Raw genomic sequence first — 23872 nt, 5'->3', positions numbered from 1 at the left:
CTATCTGGGAACATTCACAGCCTCCAGTACTAGACCAGTAAGATCCGAATCTCTGAGGCTAGCGCCTGGCATGTTTAATGTTTCTCTTTAATGTTCCTCAGGTGATCATCACGATTTCTTAGGATTATAAATTGTGGGGGGAAATTGAGGCCAAACTATGCAGGCATCAAGCTGGCTCACACAGGTTACGATCCAGCTGCAGCTGGGAGGCAGATGTCGGTGATGGGGTCAGGGTACAATTCTGTGGCTCCAACTGTCAGAGTTCTTGGGCCTCTAGAGGATCTCCCAAGGCACCTGGTGAGAGAACAGCCATGGAAAAGAAAGTCTCAGCTTATTCAGAATTCAGAGTTGCTGTGGATTGCACCTTCATCTCTCAACACCTCCCCGGAGCAGATCTCTAATTACCTGGACTCAGGTAGAGCTGACTCCTTTCCTGGAGAACCCCAAACCTGAGCCACTACTATTGTGTGAAGGACAGAGGATCTAGGTGGGAGAGCCCCCACCCCTCCAAGTCAGCTTGTTGTTCCAATGACAAAAGCCGAGGCAGGAACATATTGAGTTCGAGGCCAGCCTTGGCTGCACAGTGAGAAAAAACATAAACAAACAATAAACCCTAAGGTTGCACTATGCTTTTTTATTCATTTTAGATCCCAATTGCAGTTCCTCTCCCTGTCACCCCTTTCCCTGACCCTTCCCCCTTCGCCCCTTCTCCTCTGAGAGGGTAGAGGCCCCTGGATAATTCCCCCACCCCGATCCTGGTATAAACCGACCTGGTATATTTTCCTCTTCCACTGAGGCCAGACAAGGCAGCCTAGCTAGAAGAACACATCCCACATAGGGCAACAGCTTTTGGGGCAGCCCCAGCTCCAGCTGTTCGGGACCCTTATGAAGAGTAAGTTGCACATCTGGTACACATCTGGCAGGAGAGTGCGGCAGGGGCTAGCTTTAGCCTGCGCATGCTCTTTGGATTGCGCCTCAGTCTCTGAGAGCCCTAAGGGCCCAGGTTAGTTAGTTGACTGCTGGTCTTCCTCTTGTCTATCTCCTTCAAGGCCCGCGCCATTAATAGTGTCAGGGGTCGGTGCTTGCGCATCGGGCTGGTTATTGCCTGGTCATTCCCTCAGCCTCTGCTCATTCCTCCGCCTCTTCATTTCATGTAGAAAAGATAAATTTGGGGTCGATGTCTGTGGGTGGGTGGGGGTGTCTATCGCTCCTCTGGGGTTCCTGCCTGGCTACAGAAAGTGGTCTCCTCAGGTTCCATGTTCCTAGTGTTGTCTGTGCTCTGCTTTTGAAACTGAGTGTGTGAGACTCAATCCTCTCCCCTCCCCCTCTCCTCCCCAGCCCCTCTGAGTTCAGGGATAGAATACTCACATAAGGCCCTGGGTTTGTCCCTTATCCCTCAAAAGCGACAGTATTTTGATATGAAAAAATGTGACTCCTAATAGCTCTTTAAAAAAATTTTAATGACTGGATTTTATCTATTTGCTTTTCATTTATTCATCAAAAAATTCTTATTTAGGCATAGGTCGTGTTTGGCTTGGTTCCAGTCATGAGAGTCAAACCGTAAGTGAGACAGACAGACAGACATGCTCATAGGCAGACAGACATGCTCATTATGAAGCATGATTCTTATTGACTGAGACAGACAGTGAACAAATTTGAAAAAGCCATCAGGGGATGAGGTCTGTGAAGGTGGCTGCAGTTTGTCAGTCTGTCAGAGACAACAGCAAGGGTAAGAGCTGCTGCTGAGGTTGCTCGGTGGGTGAAAGTACTTCCTGCCAAGCCCGACCACCTGAGTCTGATCCCCAAACTCACATGATGACAGAAGAGAAATGACTCTCACAACTTGTCCTTGGTCTACACACCGCACACACACACACACACAGAGAGAGAGAGAGAGAGAGAGAGAGAGAGAGAGAGAGAGAGAGAGAGAGAGAGAGAGAGAAAACGTTTATAAATTGAGGGAAGTGGGTCTGGAAAAAGAGCTCTGCAATCACAAGCACTTGTTGCTCTTGCAGAGGATCTGAGTTCAAGTCCCAGCACCCACCTGGTCTCTTAGAACCATCAGGAACTCCAGTTCAAAGGTACCTAATGCCTTCTTCTGACCTCCAAGAATAACACACTCACACAGTACCTATACCCACATGCAGGCATTAAAAATATATTTAAAAATCTGCAGAGGGCTTGGGCTTATCCCATGCGTGCTCTCTGCCTGGTGATCCAGTCTCTGTGAGCTCTTACAGGTTAGTTAATTCTGTAGAGGAACTGGGAAAGGAAGAGGGAGGGGAAGCTGTGGGGGGAGGTAAGGTTAATTATTTAATTAATTTAAAAATATATAAAATAAATATATCCTTAAAAACTTAAGATATGGGGCACATTTAGCCCCACACTAACCCCAAAGCTGTCAACAGTATCCACTGTATGAAGAGAAAATGACATTTTAGTATTTGCTATTCAGAACATTGAACATTTTCCCTACATTTTATTTTTTCCCTATGTCAAGGAGTTTCAATATTTTGTAAATCATATTGAGTTATGACAGTTTTTTTAACTAAAGTTTTAACCATTTGGTGTACATTGCAAGTATTTTTCTAAGCTAACACTGGCCTTTGATTTACTATGACTTGTCGGTACTATTAAAACTAGTTTAAATTATTTCATAATAAACATAACCAATTTTGTATTTGGGTTTTTTTTTTTATATGACCTTTAAAACTGTCTTTTCCCATCCTAAGATTACATATTCACAGCATTTTCTTGTGTTTTCACTTTTCATCTTACCCAAACCTATGTATACCTAATTTTGGTGCTTGGAGAATGTTCTTTTGCACCATGAAGTTTAGAAATGACAGAAGGGATCAGGCTTAGAGTTCAGTGGGCACACTCTGGTTGTGTGATGGTTCTGATACTAATAGTTCAAAGGCCTGGAAGTCAGTCTGAGTTCCCTGGAGCACTTTGTGGGATCATACTGGATGCCTGCGCCCTAAGTAGCAGGCCACTGTTTTCTTTGCTGAGATGGGGGTGGGCACTCACCATGTATCCCAGGCTGGCATCCAATGTGCCATTCCCCCTGCTTGTATCCCCAGTGCTGTATGAGTGAGTATTTCACCGCCCCCAGAGATACAGACCCATGCTAAGAACAAACTACCAGTATACGTTTTGGGGGTACCGCAGTTAATAATGAAGTAGCAGGTAGTTTCTTTTCTTTAAAACCCCTGTGGGGCCCCCAAAGATGACTAAAAAGGGCATAAACTGATGAAACGTCTTAGTGACTTAGGTTTAGACCACTTAAAACACAGAAAATGGATTTTGGGGGTGGGCGGTTTGTCCCTATTAAAGTTTTAAATGTTCACGTCTATTGATTTAGTAAGTCTTGATGTTTGAAATGCACTGTGGATGCATCACAAAGGGACACTTAAGATGTACAGAGGACGGTCCAGTAAATCCCTGTTCATGATAAGAGAGGAATAGGTGGAGCTCCTAAATAATGAATCAGTGGCTAGCTAGTGCATCAGTCAAGATCTATCCGTGAGCCTCCATGTCAAGAGTTCAAAGAACAAGGTGGCCTCTCTGCCGACAGAAAGAAGGCTGTAAGCCGATGACAGTGGACACAGCATGTCTTGGAGATCACATCTCCATGCTTTTTGTAAAGCCCACCAACAGTATAGCATGTTGGGACACTCATATTTCTAGTTGAAATCACAGGAAACTAAAAGGAATTGTTCCCTAAAGGAAATGGATGCTTGGGGGTGGGGTGGGAGGAGATTTCAATTTTTTTTTTTTTTGAAATTTGTATAATACTTTCATTGTGTGCTAGTGCTCGAACTGTGTTATTTATATTTTCCAGTGTTAACAGCATGTATCTGGGTGTGGATAATCTGAGTGATTGTAATTTATACTTTCCTTTATAAAAATGTTTATGAATCATAAAGTTTAATCAGATGTCAAGAGCTAAGAAACAAACAGAAGCCCAATTTGGACAAGGTCAGAAAGGCAGTGATCGCCTGCCTTTGGGTTAAAATCAACCGTAGGAAAGGCACCGATGTCTCTGGATTCATGCTGATTTCTGAGTGTTTACATTTCTTGGTCTGGATGTATACATGTCTTCTCTAGTTTTTCACACTTTATTTTGCTTCCTACCTTACTGTGACAACTCTCTTTAGGTGTACCCCAACCCCGACGCTATCCCACAGTCTGCAGTTCTGAGATTGGACGAGAGCTTGGCAGTGCTGCTGTGAGATTGGGTGGGAGCATGGCAGATCTGCTCTGAGACTGACTGGGATTGTGATAGCGCTGTTCTGAGATTGGATGGGAGTGTGGCATCACTGCTCTGGGATTGGATGGGAGTGTGGCAGCGCTGCTCTGGGATTGGATGGAAGCTTGGCAGATCTGCTCTGAGATTGGATGGGAGTGTGGCATCACTGCTCTGGGATTGGATGGAAGCTTGGCATCACTGCTCTGGGATTGGATGGGAGTGTGGCAGCACTGCTCTGAGATTGGATGGGAGTGTGGCATCACTGCTCTGGGATTGGATGGAAGCTTGGCAGCGCTGCTCTGAGATTGGATGGGAGTGTGGCATCACTGCTCTGGGATTGGATGGGAGTGTGGCATCACTGCTCTGGGATTGGATGGGAGTGTGGCAGCGCTGCTCTGAGATTGGATGGGAGTGTGGCATCACTGCTCTGGGATTGGATGGAAGCTTGGCAGCACTGCTCTGAGATTGGATGGAAGCTTGGCAGCGCTGCTCTGAGATTGGATGGGAGTGTGGCAGCGCTGCTCTGAGATTGGATGGGAGTGTGGCATCACTGCTTTGAGATTGGATGGGAGTGTGGCAGCGCTGCTTTGAGATTGGATGGGAGTGTGGCAGCGCTGCTCTGAGATTGGATGGAAGCTTGGCAGCGCTGCTCTGGGATTGGATGGAAGTGTGGCAGCGCTGCTCTGAGATTGGATGGGAGCTTGGCAGCGCTGCTCTGAGATTGTTATGAAGTTCATCCAGTGTCCAAATGCTTCCTGTCCTCGGAATTTTCTCCTGGGCCTTGTCCATCTTCCTGAGACAAGATAGCCTGCTTGGTGAAATACTGTGTCTCTTCTTCCAGGCATCTAATTTTAGGGAGACATATTCTGATATTTAGTAGTCCCAGTGTTCCCTCCATTCTTAGTGAACTCATGGTCCTCCCTTGGAGAAGAAACATTCAAATGGAATAAAACTATTTTATAGTGGCTCTATTTATTAGCCACTGGATCCCTTAAAAGAGTCTGCTACAGTGTCTGCTTTGCAGAGGAAATGGACATTTTGTAGTTTACCATGGTGGTTCTAACACAGCTTTGTCTCATTTGTGTTTAACACTGAAAACAGCTCACAGTTTTATTTTTAAAAACACCCTCCTTTTCCAGGGGTGGGCAATTTTGACATCAGAAATGTGTGGCATCTTCGAGATCTCATGTGCTCTGGAAGGTGCTTGCATCCACTTTGGAGATGTCCGGGTAGTGTGCATTATTTTATCTGGAGTGAGAACACTCTCAGGTAGTGTTCCAGGGCCAGACTGACTTCATTTCAAACTATTTGGCCACTGCTTGTCAGTGAACTCAATGGGCTCAGTGGAGACTTGAAGGGTAGCTCCTGGAGAAATGCACGGTACTTGATAAATTCTGTGCTATTGTTACACTTGTCCCTTGGTGTCCCCAGATCTCCCTGAATACCAAAATGCACACACGTTCAAGTCCCTTACATAAACAGAGACCATTTTTGCATAAGCCTATACACATTCTCCCTAGGATATTTTAATTTTATATTTATTTAAACTTATTTGTGTGTGTGTATGTGTGCATATGTGTGTGTGTGTGTGTGTGTGTGTGAGAGAGAGAGAGAGAGAGAGAGAGAGAGAGCCTACAAAGGATCTGAAAACTAAATTGCTGTGGTTTACATTTGACTTGACATTAATAAGTTACATATGTTAACATTTCAGTATAATTAATCACAGTACTTCATGTAACCCCTATGAAATGTTTCATGAGATCCCTTTCAAAGGCTACTTTTAAAGTTTGGCCCAATTTTGTGTGTGTGTGTGTGTGTGTGTGTGTGTGTGTGTGTTTCTTTTTCAAAGTCTTCTCTTGGTCTTATAATTCCTGTCACAAACAAAAAAACCAAAAAGCAGGCATTTATTTTCCTCGCTTACCACTGACAACGACTGGAGGTCAGAATTGGTTGCATAAAAGACAAGTTATATAAATGGAAATGCCAGTCAAAACTAAGCCACAGGAAATAGAGTTCTAGAATTCTTCCATGCCATGTGAAAATGTTTTAAGTTCAATGAGTGCCTGGTCAGGCAGCAATTTTGATTACAGGAGATATAGAGTTGCTCTTCTGGCTAAGCTCTCTCCTCTGTGTGTGGGGCTATGGGCAATGTCTGTGCCCGGATACGTGTGCATGTATATGTGGCTCTGTGTGTGTGTGTGTGTGTGTGTGTGTAAGAGAGTAGGGGACAGGCTCTATTGTTTCTCATGAACTGTCTATCTTCTTTTGGGGAACAATGGGGAATAGGGTCTCTCACTACCTTGAACTTGCCAAGTAGTCTCATCTATGCTGCCTGGCCTGTGAGCTTTGACTTTATGTTTGTTTCTGCCTCCCCAGTGCTGGAATTTTAAATGTAGCATCTAAGAACCTGGAGACTAAACTGGGGTCCTTGTGCTTATAAGACAAATGCTTTGCTGACCGAGCCCTTTCAATAGTCCTCCCTAAGACTTTTTAAGGTCATCATTTTAAGACATTTCTGGTGGATATTTTTCCTCATTTTTGTGGGATCCTATATATATATAAAACCTAAATTTCAGTGTACCCATCTACAAACCCAAACACTGATGCGGTAGTTTTAATGAGAATGGCCTCCATTGGCTCATATGTTTGAATGCTTGGTTCCTAGTTAGTGGCACTGTTTGGTAAGGACTAGAAGGTGTGGTCTTTTTGGAGTGGAGCAGGTATGGCCCTGTTGGAGTTGAAGAAGGTAGGGTGGGGATGGGGGTGCTGGGGGGGGGTCCTCTCTGTCTGCTCCCTGCAGATCATGATATAAAGCTCTGTTACTACTTCAGCGCCATGCTTGTCTGCTTCCCACTGTGGTGAACATGGACTAACACTCTGAATCTGTAAGCAAGCCCTCTGTTAGCTGCTTTATTTTGTAAGAGTTGCCTTGATCAATAGAACAGGAACTCAGACCGCTGGTTTTCTGCTTTGACAGCCAATGGGTATCACAGAGGCCTAACAGGAAGGAGTGATCTCTGTGTTCAGCTAGCTACTTTGAAAGCCTGAATATAGTAAAGATCTTCATTGATGACCTTGACAGTCAAGCCAGAGAGTGAGTTTTACTATCTAATGGCAGTGAAACAAGATAGCTGGTCTTGAATAGATAAGCCTGCCAAGCAAGCTTGACATGCATTGCTAACTGGATGGACAGTTGGGCAATGCTTAGTGGGCACCTTCCTAATTATTTTGTGATTCGTCACCCTGCTCTATCCTCCATCTCTGTCCCCAGATCCATAAATAGCATCTCTGCAGGAGCGTTAAACAGGTAATTACAATGCAACCATGCCTGGGATGACATTCTGATTCCTTAATAGAGGAAGTTCCTCCCGTTCCCATTTGCATGTTGATTTTTCCGTAACTTGATCTTCAGGTGACATTTTATGTCTTAGTGTAACCCATATAAAGCCTGGGTGGCCTGGTGATCCAGCTTGGTCTCAAAACTCACAGAGAAATACAATCTAGTTGGCAAGGTCATTCCAGCATCCAGTGTCTTTGGGGAATGGGGGTGGGGCACAGCCTCAGAGAATGGTTCCATCACAAACGAGTAGCTCTGGGTCATCTTTCCCAGAACTTTGATCAGACATCTCAGCCCCTGCATTCTGTGTGTGCTTGTTGGCGGTGCTGGGATCGAACCTAGGTCCTCACACATACCAGGCAAGCACTCTACCACTGTGTTACACCTACCACTGGGCTACACCCCCCAGTCTGCTTCCACCTTATACTTGAATGCCAAGCTATCCTCAAACCCTTTCCCTTCTTTACTTTCCCATACCTTCTCTCCTCTGTGGCATTTCTCCCACCCCCGTTGCCTTCCCAAAGGGAAGCTATTTAAAACCTGTTCTTTGCAGTTTTCTGTACTGTGCCTCTTTTTCTGTTCTGGGCTTCAGAAAGCCTAGGAGCCAACTAGTAGAAAGTCGGGCTACTGGCTCTGTGAGAGGAGGGGGTCACAAAAATCTCCTTGAGCCCACCATGGGCAGAGTTACAGAGGATTTTCTGGAGCAGCCAGAGGAAGAAATATTACATTTACCATTTCTATTTTTTTTTCTGTCCTACCATGTTTTTTTCTTTTCCCCACTTACATTTTTTCTTCTCTTATGTAAACGCTGAAATCTCTGGGTAGATACAGTTTGTTGAGTATATCTTCCGGCTTCTTCTCATTGCTTGGCCCTGGAACACTGGGTGTTAGCCCAAGTCAGGATAAGTCTTAATCATCTGCTTCTTACAACTGTCCCAACTCAGCCTCTCCTCACCTCTCATGATCTGAGCTTCTCCAACCTTTAGATCAATCCAAAGATAGCCACTATGGCTTCATGGGTATTTTAGGTGGTGCCATCAAAGAGTTTTTGTTAAGTGAAGTGGTAACAACACTTCCCAAGACTCCAGCTGCCACCTTGTCCTTCCCTGTGCCCAGACAGCATTTCATGCAGCAGGGGTGAAAGGGACATTGTTAAGTTGCCCCAAAGCAGAGAGGGGCTTTCCTAACTCCCTCCGCTATCTCTTTCCACCACATTCATTAGACCTTTGAACAGTGCGTACTGCACGCTAGCAAATGGCCCTTACCCTACTAAGGCTTTGCAGTGTTTATAATGTTGTGGCACTTGAAGAAAGTACCTGCTAGGAGAGTTATTATTTACAGAAAGACAATGGACATGGCTTGTAGGGCCTCCCGGATAGTGAGGCACCTGGAAACCTTCCTGATGGATTGAGTTCACTTCATTCCAGATGTCTCTTGGGAAATGCCAGACAGTGGGTTTGTTGCCATGTCCGTCAGACTTCCCCTGTAGCACCTACTTCTGCGTTCCCTGGTTCTTCCGCAGATTAGCTTTCTCAACCCTTTCCTCATATGCACAGCAACAGTGATCCACATGGATCAATACCTCGATCACTATGACACTCACTCAGTTCTATTGGCTAATAGCTGATGTGCATTCAATAATATATACGTTGTCATTGATCACAAATGGGGATTCATAATGCATCTAAGTGAGAGATGCAGATAAATGGGAACCCATGCAGAGGACAGCAGAGAGGCCAGTCTGTTCATTCAGAGCTATTCAGCAGGCATCTGTCATATATGTTCACCATACAGAGTCCTTAGCTTTAGACATATCAGCCGATGTCCCTGCCCTCTAGAGCCCATAGTTTAATAGAGGGTGACAATGTCTTCAGAGGTAATTGAATAAAGTATTCAAAGTATTAATGCAGAAAACCCACATTCCTAAAGCTGTAATGATGCCAAGTTCAAAGCCAACCTGGGTTATATAAAAAGACCTTGTCCATCAGGAAAACCCACCACCACTTACGGAAGACGAAGAGAAAGAAGAATATGGTGAAGTCTCAGGAGGAAGAAAACAAGGTTTCTGTATCAATGGAACACTTTCAGTTGTAACAAATGAGTCGCCCAAACTAGCTTAAGCAGTGGGTAGATGTTTTAGTATTGATACTCAAAGAATGGCTTAGGCTTTATTCCTGAATAGACCTTGGACCCAAGCCTTAGACCCAAGCAAAGTTTTAGGATCCTGTTCTCTGTTCTTCACCCCACTGCTCTCTGCATTGACCTTATTTTCTAATATTTATATTATATTATATTTATTATATTATATTATATATATTAAATATATTATAATACACACATACATATATACATATATACATATAGTGATATTACAGTCTCGTGAATATCTAGGCTGTACTTTCAAAGGTGAACAGTTTTTGTCAAATGAAGCAGTCGGAGGCCTCCATTATTGCTAGAGAAAGCAGTAGGAGTGAAACCTATGACCTGACATATGCCAGGTCAGCAGGTCAGGAAACTGCAGACAGAGTTGCTGAGGTTGAAGAATACGGATTGAGGGTTGCTCCTCACGGTGAAGCTATAGGATCGAGCACAGCCTTTCAGGCAGAAGAATCTGGTCTTGGCACTAAAGCAGCAGAGAGAGTCTGGGTCTTAGGCAAAGGCTAGGGAGGGATTTTTCATAGTAGAATATTGCTGCCACCTTGTAGGGAGGTGCATGCCAGTGATCCCAGCGCTCAGGGGGCTGAGGCAGAAGAACGATGAGTTCGAGACCACCTTGGGCCACTCAGTGAAACCTAGTCTCGAAATGAAAGGAGGAATCTTCCTCTGGTGACAGTTATAGAAGGGGACTTGATCAATGGGGACCAGTAAGGAAATCACTACAGCGATCCAGATGGGGCCGGAGTGTGTTAGGTCTCTGGTGTGCCAAACATTGTCATGGAAAATGTATATATTTGTGGCATTAATAAAAACACACAAAATGGGGGCAGGAGCAACAGGACTCTTATCGTTCAAGAAAATGAGAGTAGAGAATGACTCGGAGAGGAGTAATGTCTCGTGCTGACATGAATTCAGAGAACCAGATATGGAGAGGGGTATGCACGAGTGAGATTTCAGTCGCATATGCTCAAGGTAACAACACCGGACTTGCCATTCACAGCTATTGTAGGATGCTCGGTATGGGAATGTGGAGCTCAGAGTATTATGGAATTAGGAGGTCGACAAGACTGAAGATCTCAAGAGTTCCTGGTTTGCTTTCTGTTTGGGGAAGAGGAAATCTGGATACAAAGGCTAATCAAGTGAGAGACAGAGCTGAGTCCTCAGCAGTCCGAGTAAGCTGGTGTCAGGAACCGAAATGTGTCCCTCAATGGTAACCGGCTCAAGTTCCTTTTGACTCACTCACAACTAGTTCTGAACAGAAGTGGAGGCTAAGTGTGATGGCTAATCTTGCTTGTCAGTTTGATGGGTACAAAGTCTCCTGTTTAGGGAATGGTTTGTCAACACCAAGGCATCTTGGGAGTGAGAATTTCCATACATATGAAAGCACAGAGAAGGAACATGTAGGAAAGTTCTGGAAAGGACTAGACACACAGAACACGTATTGAATCCTGGGAATCTTGTATGCATTGTATACTGTGCCTTGCTATGGTTGTAAGTGCAGGAAATCGACATGTCTTGATGATCAGTGATAACGAGTGTAATGAATTTACTCCTTACTATTCCCAGACCCTGGACAGAAGTCCGTGCCTTGTAAAGATCTGAGGTACTGGGAGGTGGGCTCTTTTTAGTAAACCCTGCTTTCCTATCTACTGTCAGAAATGTTGTGCTTTGGGGCATACTCTGGTATTCTGTAGCATTTGACTACATGACATTGATTTGAAGTCCTTTAGAAAATGGTTCCTAAAATACCCACAGGTCTGATTTGGCTAAGAAAGTCTGTCCTTACTTAAGATATTGCATTCCAGTTGTTCAAGATTATGAGTCAATATTTATTAATGTTTATATATTGCGTATATTGCATTTGATTTGAACAGCTGTGATATGAGCACATCCCCAGAAACATGGCACTACATAAAAGAATCAAAGCTTCCATTAACACCAAACATGGCAGCCAGACCTCAGCACCATTGTGTCCCCCAGGATTTGGCCGCGGTGCTATGAAACGCCAATGTGCCCTCCGTACCAAGTTTCTCCCTCCAGCTGTGAGTGAAGGAGAGTGATTTCCTGCTGAGCACGTCTCCGTAAAACACCCCTGCGTACTCCAGCAACAGAACATTGGGAAGTCTGCTGTGGGAAGGGCCGGCCTCTCTGTTCGTATGAGTCACACTCCTGCGCTGTTTATTGTCTGCGCTGGAGAAGTATTGAGAAGAAAAAAATATGAAGTGTGCGTTCCAATGGAACAGTTATAGTAGAAATACATTCCTTTCAAATGGGTTTCTAGGCATTTCCTAGAAATGAGTGTGTGGCAAAGCCAATAATCACAGACAGTGGAGAATGAATGGTTGCTGTGCCCCAGCATTGTTCCGGGCTTTCTGGATGTATCGTTTCGCTTGTAAGACACATTTCAGCCATGTGGTTTGGACAGTCTCCGTTTAGGAGACCCAGGAAGCTTAAAACTTACTAAAAGGGCCAATAGTTAGTAACTGACTTGACTGGCGCTTGGACCCAGGCAGATCCTAGATGTTTTTTATTTACCCTAGCCTCAGCAAGCCCCGCCCACATGAAAATGCTCTACCAGGAGGCTTATTTAAGCAAGGACCACCCCTCTCATTTGCATTGTTTGGTGTGCCCAGTTTGATGCTTTCTTCTTCCAAACTTAAAATTGTGCTGTATTCTACCTACATGTGATGGGGATGAGAAGAATTCAGCCTTAGAATCCCCACTACCGTTTTCATCCTGGCTGCAGTGTGTAGCAACACCGAGACATTTTTATTCTTTGTCTTCAAATTAGCCCTGCACAACACAGGGAGCAGCAGCAGTGGTGTGTGTGTGTGTGTGTGTGTGTGTGTGTGTGTGTGTGTGTCCTTCTGAATTAAATTGTTTTCTCCTGTAGCCCACCGCAGGCATGTTCAGCGAAGGCTGCTGCCTGCATCCCACCCAGCCACGGTGGAGCAGGTGACGCTGCGTTCGCTCAGCCTCCCTGCAAAGTGTCTGCACAGATGTGTAGCGTTTCCACTCCTCCCGTTTTCCCTGCCTTCAGATTCCTGGAGCCAACACCCACCCGTTCTGACAGCCTCTCCTTCTCTTTCTCTCCCTCTCTTCATTTTCAAGGAAAAAAGAAAGCGGCAGACGGAAATAGAAGGGAAGAGACAACAGCTTGACGAGCAGGTACTGCTGCTTCAGCATTCCAAGGTAAGCTGCGGATCCCAGGACCCCGTGTGTTCGGAGCGCAGCAGACCACCCTTGTCAGAGCCGGGCAGAGCCGGGCAGAGCCGGGCAGAGCCGGGCAGAGCCGGGCAGAGCCTGCCCTACCCTGCTGAGGAAGGGCAGTGCTGCCCGAAACAGCCTTCTCCCCACGCGGCCAGGAGAGGGTCTCTTGCCTTTCCTTGTGATTTTTATTTTTTTCAAATTCAGGCACTGTAAACAGCATTCTGCTTTCTGCAAGCGTGAGGTTACACTGCCCCTGTGCAGCATGTCTAGCTACATCGAGAAGCTGGATGTGAATATTCCACATGGCCCGAGTTGTCCCTCTTGTGTATTTTGTTTGGAGGCTCCGAAAGCTGTATTTAACGTAATGGACTTTCTGAAAGTTAAAAAAAAAAAAAAAAAGAATCTTTCTTGTTAAGGGGGCTGGGGAAGGGAGAGGCGGTGGCATCTAATAAAAGAACGACACTGCATGATTCAGATTGTTCATCTAATTTCTTTTGACTTGGAAATATTAGAGATGTTCTGTTAGAACAAGTGATTGGTCCAACTTGGCTTTTAAAAGATTTGACTTGGCTCCGTGTCTACTGTGCCTTATTAAAAAGAGGCAAGCAGGGCGAGGGGAAGGAGAGTTGTCACTCCCCCCCCCCCTTTATACATAATGCGCTTAAGCACTGTAATTGATTGCAGCAGCTCTGTCACTGTCACCAATGCCCCACTGGTGGCTGAATGTCGCTTTCTGCCTGTTCAGATAATAACGTGGCCATGCTCAAGGACCAGCCCAGAGTTGTTGCTTGCCTGTTTGACTATGCCTGGGCTTTAAAAAAAAAAAAAAGGAAAACCTCCCACTGGCCATGATCTTGTGTGTGCAGAATCGCTTTTCTCAGGGGGGGGGGCTGTTGGGAGGGGGCTGCTGCGCTGACGGGGAACTGCTGTATGTGAATGATCGGGACTCTTTGAAGCTGAGTGGGTCTTTACTGTCGCCTGCTCTCTGGAAAGCCAGGTTGTGTTAAATGAATCCTCCGAGTGAGGATCTCGAGCAAGCTGGCTCTTGATTTTAGAGAGCGGCCTGACCTATATCTGCTCAGCACGCTTGGGAGTCCACCACCACCCAGTAACCGGAGACGTGTGTTCGAGAGGGCGAAAAGCATCAGGGTGTCTGTCAGTGGGCCATTTCGGTCGTCTCTTCACCCCGTCTCCAGACCTGGCTTTGGAACAGCCTGCGCTGTGTTCAAATGCTGTCACTGTCTCCTGACAACACTGCCCAGGCAGGACTGGGGCTAAAATTAGGATTATCTCTCTACAGGGGTGGGGCTTGCAAATGCTGGCAGGTTTGCACAAGGCCAGTATGCAGAGAGCAGGCTCTCGGGCCTGGAGTGCAGGCAGTTTACCCCCTGAGATAGAAAGGCGTGTACTAAGAACACAGTTACTTATGGGCTAACAGAGAACTTTCTGATAAGAGTGGGTGCTTTGACGGACAGCCTCTCTCCTCCCCAGCCTCAGTGCAGTGCGCTTCCTTTGCACTCTTTACGTTCAAAACCAGAGTGAACATTTCAGAGACCCTGTTGGTTTTGTATCATTCTGAGTGACAGGTAAGATACCGAGGACGTATTCATCGCTGCTGTCCTGAAGAGCTGTATACTATTCTGTACATACTCCATCTAGGCATTCTTTATCTTCCCATCCATCATCCCACCCATCCATCCGTCCGTCCGTCTGTCCGTCCGTTCATCTGCCCATCCAGTTAAAAGAAACAATAGGAAAATTGACTTCATTTTATGCGAGGAAACACTCGGGAATCACCGGCGACTTGGCAACCTGAGCATCAGGAAGTTTCTGAGTCTATCAAAGGCACACGCAACACTTGCACCGTGGTCATCTTGCAGCTCGGGGATGGACCGGAATGAAGCGACTGTTAGTTTAGGAAACGGAATGTAAGGCTTGTCCTCTTCCTCTCTTGAGGAAGGCTTGTGTGAACAGAATAAGGATGGAAACTAAATAAGAAAGACCCAAAGCTCCAAACACGGCAGCACACATAAAGTACCACCCAGAGGAGCACCCCGTTTCTAAACATGGGGGAAGAGGGGTTATAGAGAAGACAAGAAGAGAGGCCTTGCTGTGAACACCTAAAGCATGACATCATCTCCCTTTGTTCCGAGTCCAGCCTTTCTAAGTAGCTGTCTGGTTTCCACAGAAGGAAGGGGTTCCTGACCGGGGAGTAAGATTACTTCAGTCACCAGAAGGGACTGAGTTTCCCTTTAAATGAACCGACTGTTGACTCAGCTGAGAAGTGAGTCTTCCCTCCCATCATTCAGTTGTCAGGTTGGCGGTCACCCCCTCAGCCGAGGAAAGTGCACTTGGGTTGAATTCCTTCCTGTGTGAGCTTCTCAGAAGAGAGCTGCTAGCTTCCTCCCACATCCCAGGAGCCTCCACTTCCTCCTCCAATCAGTAACTGTTTCCTATTAGGTACCTAGCATGTGCCTGGGACTTTAAATAACAGCTTTCAGTAAGTGTCACCAGATAGATTCCTGTCCCAGCATCACAGTCTGGAAACAAACTCACAACGGCAAGCAACTTGCTCAGGGGTACAGTCTGTTAAGTGGGGAAGCCTATAAACCCCGGGGCTGCCTGTTTCCATGGACAAGGCTCTTCCCAGGAAACTGTTCTCTTTAAATGGATGGTCCCTTTTAGGTGATTTGTCCAGACAGGTGCCAACTTCTGTCACCATTGGATCTCTTACTCTCGGCACATTCTCATCTACTACAGAGGATTAAAACTATTTGGAGTCATGTCAAAGTGATTGTTGTAAGTTCTTTAAAGTAGAAAATATTAGGAAAGATGCCAATAATTGATATTTATTTCACTGACGTATAATCTCAGACACTTTTGGAGAAAGCAAATATTCTCTGTGCTAAGACAAATAGGAAAACATTAAAGCAGGATTTCACATCTATTAAGATGTGATTTTCATGTTCTTTGTATACTTCTCATATTTACATATGTCGACATATCCAATGACTTCTGGATGCTTGGTGTCATGCACTGAGGTATGAATTATTTAAACAGAGCCACTGGTCTCCTGTCAAAACCAACAAGTAGAAAGCAAGGCAGTGGTCTGGGCACTTGTGTGTTTGCTGAATATTCTTGCTCACCAAGATGTTTCGGAGTACACAGTCACACCACGACTTTGCGTGGCCACTGTGAGCAAATCTTTAATGAGATAAGTGATCTGTGTTCCACATGTTAAGATGCTATGCCCTGTGATAGGAAACCTTGAGATGCTGTGTTTTGTGAGGTGCTCATCTTTACTTAATAACTAATGCTTTTAAGTAAGAATTTCTAGGAAATAGCCAGAAATCAGCTGGTAAGTGATTTTGATGGCTATATTAGTCTTGCTGGTTATAAAATGAAGAACCGTATCACTTCAGAAATAAAGACTAAGGCAGCCATAAACTGAGCACAGATTATCCAGATATCTCCCCACAGGAGTACGTGCTTCATACGACCTTCCATAGCTTTCTGTAGAAGACGCATAACCCCTGTCATGGGTCTCATGAGCTCCTGGGTGAAATTAGTTTATATTGACATCTCTGTCCAAATTATCCCTCTTAAAATGTTTTTATATATGGGCTTTTGTGAATTCCCAAGCCAAGATTTTAATATTTATGAAATCTTATTTGACATGATGCTCCTTATACTCATACTTGGAAAAAAATTTTCATCTCAAATGCTTGCCCATAAGTTTGCCCACACACTTCGGTGGTTTTTATTCACCTAAGATTCATTTTCCAATAAGGTGTGAGGTGAGAATAAAGCTGTATGTTTTGACTCACAGCATGATTTATTAATCCTTTCTTTCTCTCATTGACTTAAATGTCATCTTTATCACTCTCATATTTCATTCTTACGGCTGGGTCCACACCTTCTGATTCCTTTCCTTCTGTCTGTCTGCTGGCTCCTATGAGACAAGAGCTGACATTAGTATTCTTGTGAAAAAATATGTTTTTGGTTTTTTAATCTATGGAAACAATGATTTATTCTTATGGTTTATATAATATGACTTGTGATGATGTGAGTTAAAAATAAATTAATAAATCAGCTAGGGTATCACACCAGCATGGACTGAACTTAATATTCCTCTTTTGCCCTTTGGTTGAATGGGCAGAGATTTGTCTATTTTATTAGTCTGCCCAAAGTCTCGGGGCTGTGTGTGTTTGACAAACTGCACTCCTCTGGGGCTGCCACATTGTGGCGTATTTATCAGCACTGTCAGGATTACACTGTTAATACCACATCTTCAATATGCACTCTTCAGTCATATTGAAGTCACCTCTTCAGCGGTGGGCAAATCTGAGCAACATTTTCTTGGGGAGAGAGATTGATTTTAAGGTATCTTTTATCATTTTGAAACCGCAGCACTAATCAGATCTTTTCTCAATTTGTATGTATAAAATTCCAATGTTAAAAATTTAAACGTTCTCCACAAGCAGGATGGCTCAGGGGTGAAGGTTCCTGGCACCAAGTTTTTCTTATCATGTCTCTATGCCTATAATACAAACTCGAGTGAAGGGCAAAACTCCATCTCTTTCATCAGAAGTCTCACTTGTGAACTAAATTATGTAACCAAACCGAAACAGGATCTTATGGGGCATAAGGAGGCGAGAGGATCCAAGGGCTAGAGAAGGGGACGAGGAACGAGTGTGAGAGGGAGTGGAGGGCCAGCGGGCTGGCAGCTTGGTAGGAAAAGCACTTTCTGTGCAAGCAGAAACCCCAGCTGGGCATGATGACCTGCCTTTAATTCCAGCCTTGAAAGACCAAGATGGGACCCCCAGAGAAAGCTGGCTAGCAAGATAGCCATCTTGGCAAGCTCTGGGTTTGATTGCTTAGTTCTTGCCTCTGTGGAAAAGGTGGAAAGAACAGTTAGGCATGATTCTTGACAAGTCTCAGGCTTCAGTATGGATATATACATATACACACACACGCTCACATACATGCAAAAATAAGCACACACACATGCTTACCACATGTACACACACAAAAAAATAGGGAAAGTACAAAAATAACTATCATCTACTTCCCCACCCTGAGTCTTAAGCTACTTTATTTCAGAAAATTGAAGTTATCCAGAGTCTATTACTCACAAATGCAGTCAATGATATAATAACTTTAGTCGGATTACAGATGAATGGGTGATTTGGAGCAAAGGAAAAACTCATGCGACCGCAAGAGTCACTCACTGGAGAATATTTGTATAGTCTCTCGACAAGGAGATTTTATATAAATCCAACATCAATGCTAAACTTACACAGTGAAGCGATTGCTGAATATGACTTTATAACATGACAAATGCCTGATCGGGAGACAGAGTGGGGTGGGGAGGAGAGAGAGATGATTTGCTCACCCTAATCCATCTCTCGCCTTCCATCCTGCCCCAGACCCTTCCTACTGTGTACCTAGATCAACTCAAACAGTTGCTTCCTGTCCGTGACCTTAGCTGTAAAGGAGGAAGCTGGGCGGACCATCCTCAAGTCTGCCTTCGCTTTGTTAGCTTAGAATTAGGTGTTTACTAAGGTGCAGAGTGTGTGCTTTGCTTTTCTTTTTTATTTATTTATTCTTTCTGAAGTTACTTGTTATGATCAAGTACAACTTCCTGTTAACCTCAGGGATGGACACATATGCCACCTGACTGCAAGTCTCAAGGATGAGGGGAGGGCGAAGCCCATTGCTGGAGAACAGTGAGGGAGAAGCACCATTGTCTTCTTATAGGTTCCATTTGTGGTGTGGACAGAACCCAGACTCTCATACACACTAAGCACATACTTCACCGTGGCCTGTACCCTCAGCCTCCCCTGGGTGAGTCTTAAATTGATGTAGAACTCTAACAGCGTTTCTGTTGCTGATAAAAACACTCTTATCCAAAGCATCATAGGGTTTATTATGGGGTCACCTCCAGGGCACAGCTCAGCCCTGAGAGAGGTCAGGGCAGGAGCTCATCTGGAAATCATGGAGGACAGATGCTGCTTGCTTGTTCTCGGGCTCATGGTAAACCACCCTTTTCATACCCAGGACCACCTGCCTGTGAAAGAGTATCGTCCTGTGACCTGGGTCATTCTACATCCACTTACAATCAGGACAGCCCCCCACCACACACACACACACACACACACACACACACACACACTTCTACAGACAGTTCCTCAAGTGAGGTGAGGTAGGCTGTCTCTAGCTGACATCTTACAGCTAACTACAACAGGTGGGGCATACTTTGTCCAGTCATCTTAGCTTCATAGTAATCATTTATATGTGAGTAAATGGATGTCTTTATGTTTTATTAGAAAACCACGCCTTAAGTGCTGTAAGTTTGCCTTCATTTTATTACATTATGTTTTGTCTTCCTTACGTAGTGTTTTGCCTGCACATGCTCACCTGTGTCTGAGGAGGTCAGAAGAGGGTGTCAGATCCCCAGGAACTTGAGTTACAGGTGGTTGTTAGCCACTATACGGGTGGTAGACATCAAAGTGAGGTTCTCCAGAAGAATAGTCGATGCTTTTAACTGCTGAGCCATTTCTCCAGCCCCCGGGTTTGCCTCTGGGCACACTGAGAGTAATCAAACCAATCTCTATAATGGATTATAACGAAACTATCCACTAATTTCTCTACAGTAGTTATTGACTGTTTTTCATGTTTTTCTGCTGCCTTCTCTTACTGGGAAGACTTAGTCCCATGTTCTATGTCCCCACAGTGATTAACTCCCATGACCACTGGTCCAGTGATGGGTGCCTACGGGTCCTTAACCATGATAACCACGTGGATATCCAGTAGCTGCTACTTGCTCTTAGAGACCACGAAGTGTGACTTCCTCCCTTGCTTTTCATTTTAGGAAGCCCACGCATGCTCTTGTCACGTATCGTTTTTATCTTGTTCCCCAAAGCAGTAATTATTCTTTCTCGACCGTTGAACTGAAATGGATGTATCTTATCCCATTCTGTAGTCCATCCATACAGAGGCACTGGTGGGATGTCTAATTTTAACATTGGAAACACTACTCGGGAGTAGTGAGTCACTAACGGTTTTGAGGTGTTTGTTAATGATGAGGCGTGGCGTTGGACCTTGTAAAAGAATACTTCAATAGAGACTGGATAGTACAGATCTTAGAGAGTTTTACAATGGGAGTCGCTGGGTAGGAAAGTGACCTTGTCTTTTTGGAGACTCCTAATCAAATATCGATAGGTGAGATGTCATGGTGTTTGTGATTTGTAGCAGGGCTAGGTGGAAGGTTCAGTGGTTAAGGGCCCATACAGATCTTTTAGGGGACCTGAGCTCAGTTCTCAGCACCTACGTTCAACAGTCATAATTGCCTGTAACTCCGGCTCCAGGGGATCCAACGCCCTCTCTAGAATCTTAGGGCACCTGCGTTTACACATGCAGTATCTATATGAATGTTTACATGTGTGCGCTCTCGAGCACACACACACACACACACACACACACACAGTTTAAAAATTGCAGTGGACAGGGCTTGAGAGATGGCTCAGCGGTTACGAACACTAACTGCTCTTCCAGAGGTCCTGAATTCAATTCCCAGCAATCAGATGGTGGCTCACAACCATCTGTAATGGGATCTGATGCCTTCTTCTGGTGTGTCTGAAGACTGATATAATGTACTCATATACATAAGATAAATAATTTGTTTAATTGCTGTGGAGCAGGGCATAGCACACCCTTTAGTCCCAGCACTTGGAAAGCAGAGGCAGGTGGATCTCTGAGTTTGATACTAGTTTGGTCTACAAAGCGAGTTCCAGGATAGGCAGAGCTACACAGAGAAACCCTGTCTCCAAAAAAAAAAAAAAAAAAAAAAAAAAAAAAAAAAACTTCGGTATTTGATATGGTAATATTTTAATCCTCTCTAAACTCCCTGGTGGGTGTGGGGTGCACACACTTCCTACCCACCTTTCTGGATTCCCGAAAGAAAGGCACACATAAGCATATTTTAAATGCCCTAAACAGCTCAATGGCTGGGCCACTCCCTAACTCCACATGGCTAACACACACTGCCCTCTGATAGTCCTGAGTTAATCTTTACTAAATCTACATTTTTCCCTTTGCTACCCTGAACCCCGCTGAGCAGCTCCGTGCACCTACACTGTGTCTGCCCACTTCATGGCATCGCGGAATCCCCTCTTCCTCCTTCCCAGGTCTCTTCCCAGGAATCCTACAAGTCCCGCCTCTGTCTCCCTGCCCAGACATTGCCTGCTAGAAACTTTACTGACCAGATGCAAACTAACTGGGGACAGACTTCCTTTAGTCGTACGTGTGGGATGCTGCAAACAGGTGACATAATTAACGTGGTTTGGAACTATGGCAACATATTTATAATTATTAAATCCAGACAGAGTTCCATTATAATTAATCAGTCTAGACATATATGTATTATGTTTACTCTACTTTTGACTTGTCAGAAACAGTGGTTAATAGTAGGAGGCACCAGTGACACCTCTCGGAAGGTCATACTTTCCCATGTCGCATCATAAGGCTGGCTGGCTCCTGGCTTCTGGCAGTTCTCTGCGGGACACCACTTCGGCAACGAAGCCCTTTAGACCCATCTCATGATATGACAACTCTTTATCCCTTGTTTTTAAAACACAATCCCAAACATTCAGTTTTACCAAATGAATCCTCAGAAGCCAGACGCTGTGGTGGAGTTTGCTAATTCGGAGAGGCAGAGACAGCTGCCCTTCCTCCTCCGCTGACATCCCAGAAGGAAAAAAAGCAGGTCTCCGTTTTCACAATATCTTATCAATCATTCCTAACTGAATGTCCCTCCTCCCTACTTCCTGTGTGTCTCTCTGTCCTCCCGACTCCCTCTCACTCTCTGGTTTTCCTATGTCTACTCCCTGTCAGCTGGTCAGAGTGCTCCACCTCTTGACCTGGGGTTGACTTTATTCAGTCTTGTTTACCATAAACAGAAAGCTCTGTCACACCACAACTAGAAACAGGTTTTTCCAGTATATAATTTCAGGGTTCACACTGTGATCAAATGTCCTGCAGCAATCCCTCTCTCTATTTCCTGAATTTCCAGAATCAATGGGGAGAGGAGGGCATCTACATGTGCATGCATATGTGTGAACATACATGTATAGCCACATGTATGCATGTATGTGGAGATACACACGTATGCATGTATCTGCATATGTGTGCAGCAACTGTGTCTTTGTACTCTCCTTACTGAAATAGAAGTGTAAGGCAGGAATTGGATTTTGTTTTCTTTTATGTTTGACAGACAGAATAGGGCTGGATAAGTTGTAGGGTCTCAATAAATACACAACTGAATTAAAAACAAAAGAAGGTGTTAAAAAAACAATCCAAAATTCTGGTTTCCCAGAGCCATGTTGACAGGAGTGGCAGATTTGATGGAGAATCCCTGCTGATCCAGAGAAAAGATGTGGTCCAAAAGGTGTCATCTGTTGTCTTCCCTCCTTCCCACAGTCCAAAGTGCTTCGAGAAAAATGGCTGCTGCAGGGTGTTCCAGCGGGAACAGCGGAGGAGGAGGAAGCCAGGCGCAAGCAGTCTGAGGAGGATGAATTCAGAGTCAAGCAACTTGAAGATAACATTCAGAGGTAGGTGGTTCCCAGCCTGCAGTCACCACTGCTCTCCTGGAGGGGGCGCTCTCCATGCTGTGACTTTCCCCTGGGGCTGTCCTGCAGAGATAATAGTGATGTCTAACTTTTCTGTGTGAATCGGCGTTATTCCTCAGAGTATAGTTGAGAGATGTCTTCCCCTGCCAATGAGTTATTTGTTATGAACAGACTGCCCTTCCCAAAATGCCCTCCTCTAAGTCTGTCAGCTTTTGTGCTTTTTCTTTGTGGGTCTAGCTGTTGGCTGTTGCGGCCTCTGTGAAGGGTTTCTGTGTAGATTCGCCATGTGTAACCAATTGGGACGGGAGGACTGTAGTCACGGCTCCTGAAACTGAGATGGAGAAGGCATAGAAAAGATTAGGCTGTAAGCCTGAGCTCTGTAGGTCAACTTTTCATGGCCTCCTTGTCCTGCCCAGTGAGCACATCGCTTCTCCGACTGCCCTCATCCCGGTTCTGAGTATTTCGATATGGAAGAGAGGTGGTCTGCTTGTGGCCAGGAAGCTGGTCAGGTTCATTTGTAAGCAAAATAGAGGTTTCTTCTTGGCAACTCTAGCTGTCCCCAGTCTCAGAACACCTAGACAGAGTAGGAGCTGTGGGTGGAATGTGGTGTGTGTACAGACCTCCGAACAGAGTCTCCACAGCCAACCTGCTCCACCAAATTCTGCCTGATTGCTTTTGGTCTGTCTTGACTCTTCTTGACAAGGTCATCTAGTCTATTACTGGCCCTCCATCTCCTACGGTGAAAGCAAACACTTGGCAAGTGCATCAGGAGGTACGGGATACTCCAGTTCAAGGCCAGTTTTGGACATAAAGTCATATCCTATCTCCAACTAACTAACCAAGTAACTAAGGGTGTGTCAGGGTCCGCTAGAGCAGTGGTTCTCAGCCTGTGGGTCACAACCCCTTTAGGTGTCGAATGACCTTTTCACGGGGGTTATATATTAGAAAACCAGCATATCAGATGTTTACATTCATAATAGTAGCAAAATTGAAGTTATGAAGTAACAACAAAAATAATTGTATGGTTGGGGTCGCCATGACACGGAATCTATATTAAAGTTTCATAGCATTAGGGAGGTTGAGAATTGCTCATCTAGAGAAACAGAACTGACAGATGAATATATATTCAAAGGAGACTTATTAGATTGGATTACATGCAAAGGTGGACCAACAATGGCTAATTCCCTTGGGAAATATCAAGAATCTGGTAGCTACTCAGTCCACAGTCTCAGTCTGACGGTGTGGGCCTGAAGGATTCTGGGAGAAATATAATTTCGGTTTACATTT

The 23872-nt window shown here is 44.9% G+C and overlaps 1 protein-coding gene across 2 annotated transcripts in view; it reads left to right on the top strand.

Annotated features, from left to right (window-relative positions):
• PALM2AKAP2 (PALM2 and AKAP2 fusion) overlaps window positions 1-23872 on the top strand; it is a gene marked incomplete at both ends in the record, with an annotated part of 298468 nt that overhangs the window by 56007 nt on the left and 218589 nt on the right. For both annotated transcript variants that reach the window (XM_080940223.1, XM_080940226.1), the window contains 2 exons: window positions 12858-12938; window positions 22437-22567. In XM_080940223.1, coding sequence (XP_080796349.1) covers window positions 12858-12938; window positions 22437-22567 — 212 coding nt within the window. The remainder of the gene's footprint in view (window positions 1-12857; window positions 12939-22436; window positions 22568-23872) is intronic.

Source organism: Micromys minutus (assembly GCF_963924665.1).
Source record: "Micromys minutus genome assembly, chromosome: 28".
Taxonomy (NCBI): domain Eukaryota; kingdom Metazoa; phylum Chordata; class Mammalia; order Rodentia; family Muridae; genus Micromys; species Micromys minutus.
This window is presented reverse-complemented; position numbering and strand designations above follow the sequence as displayed.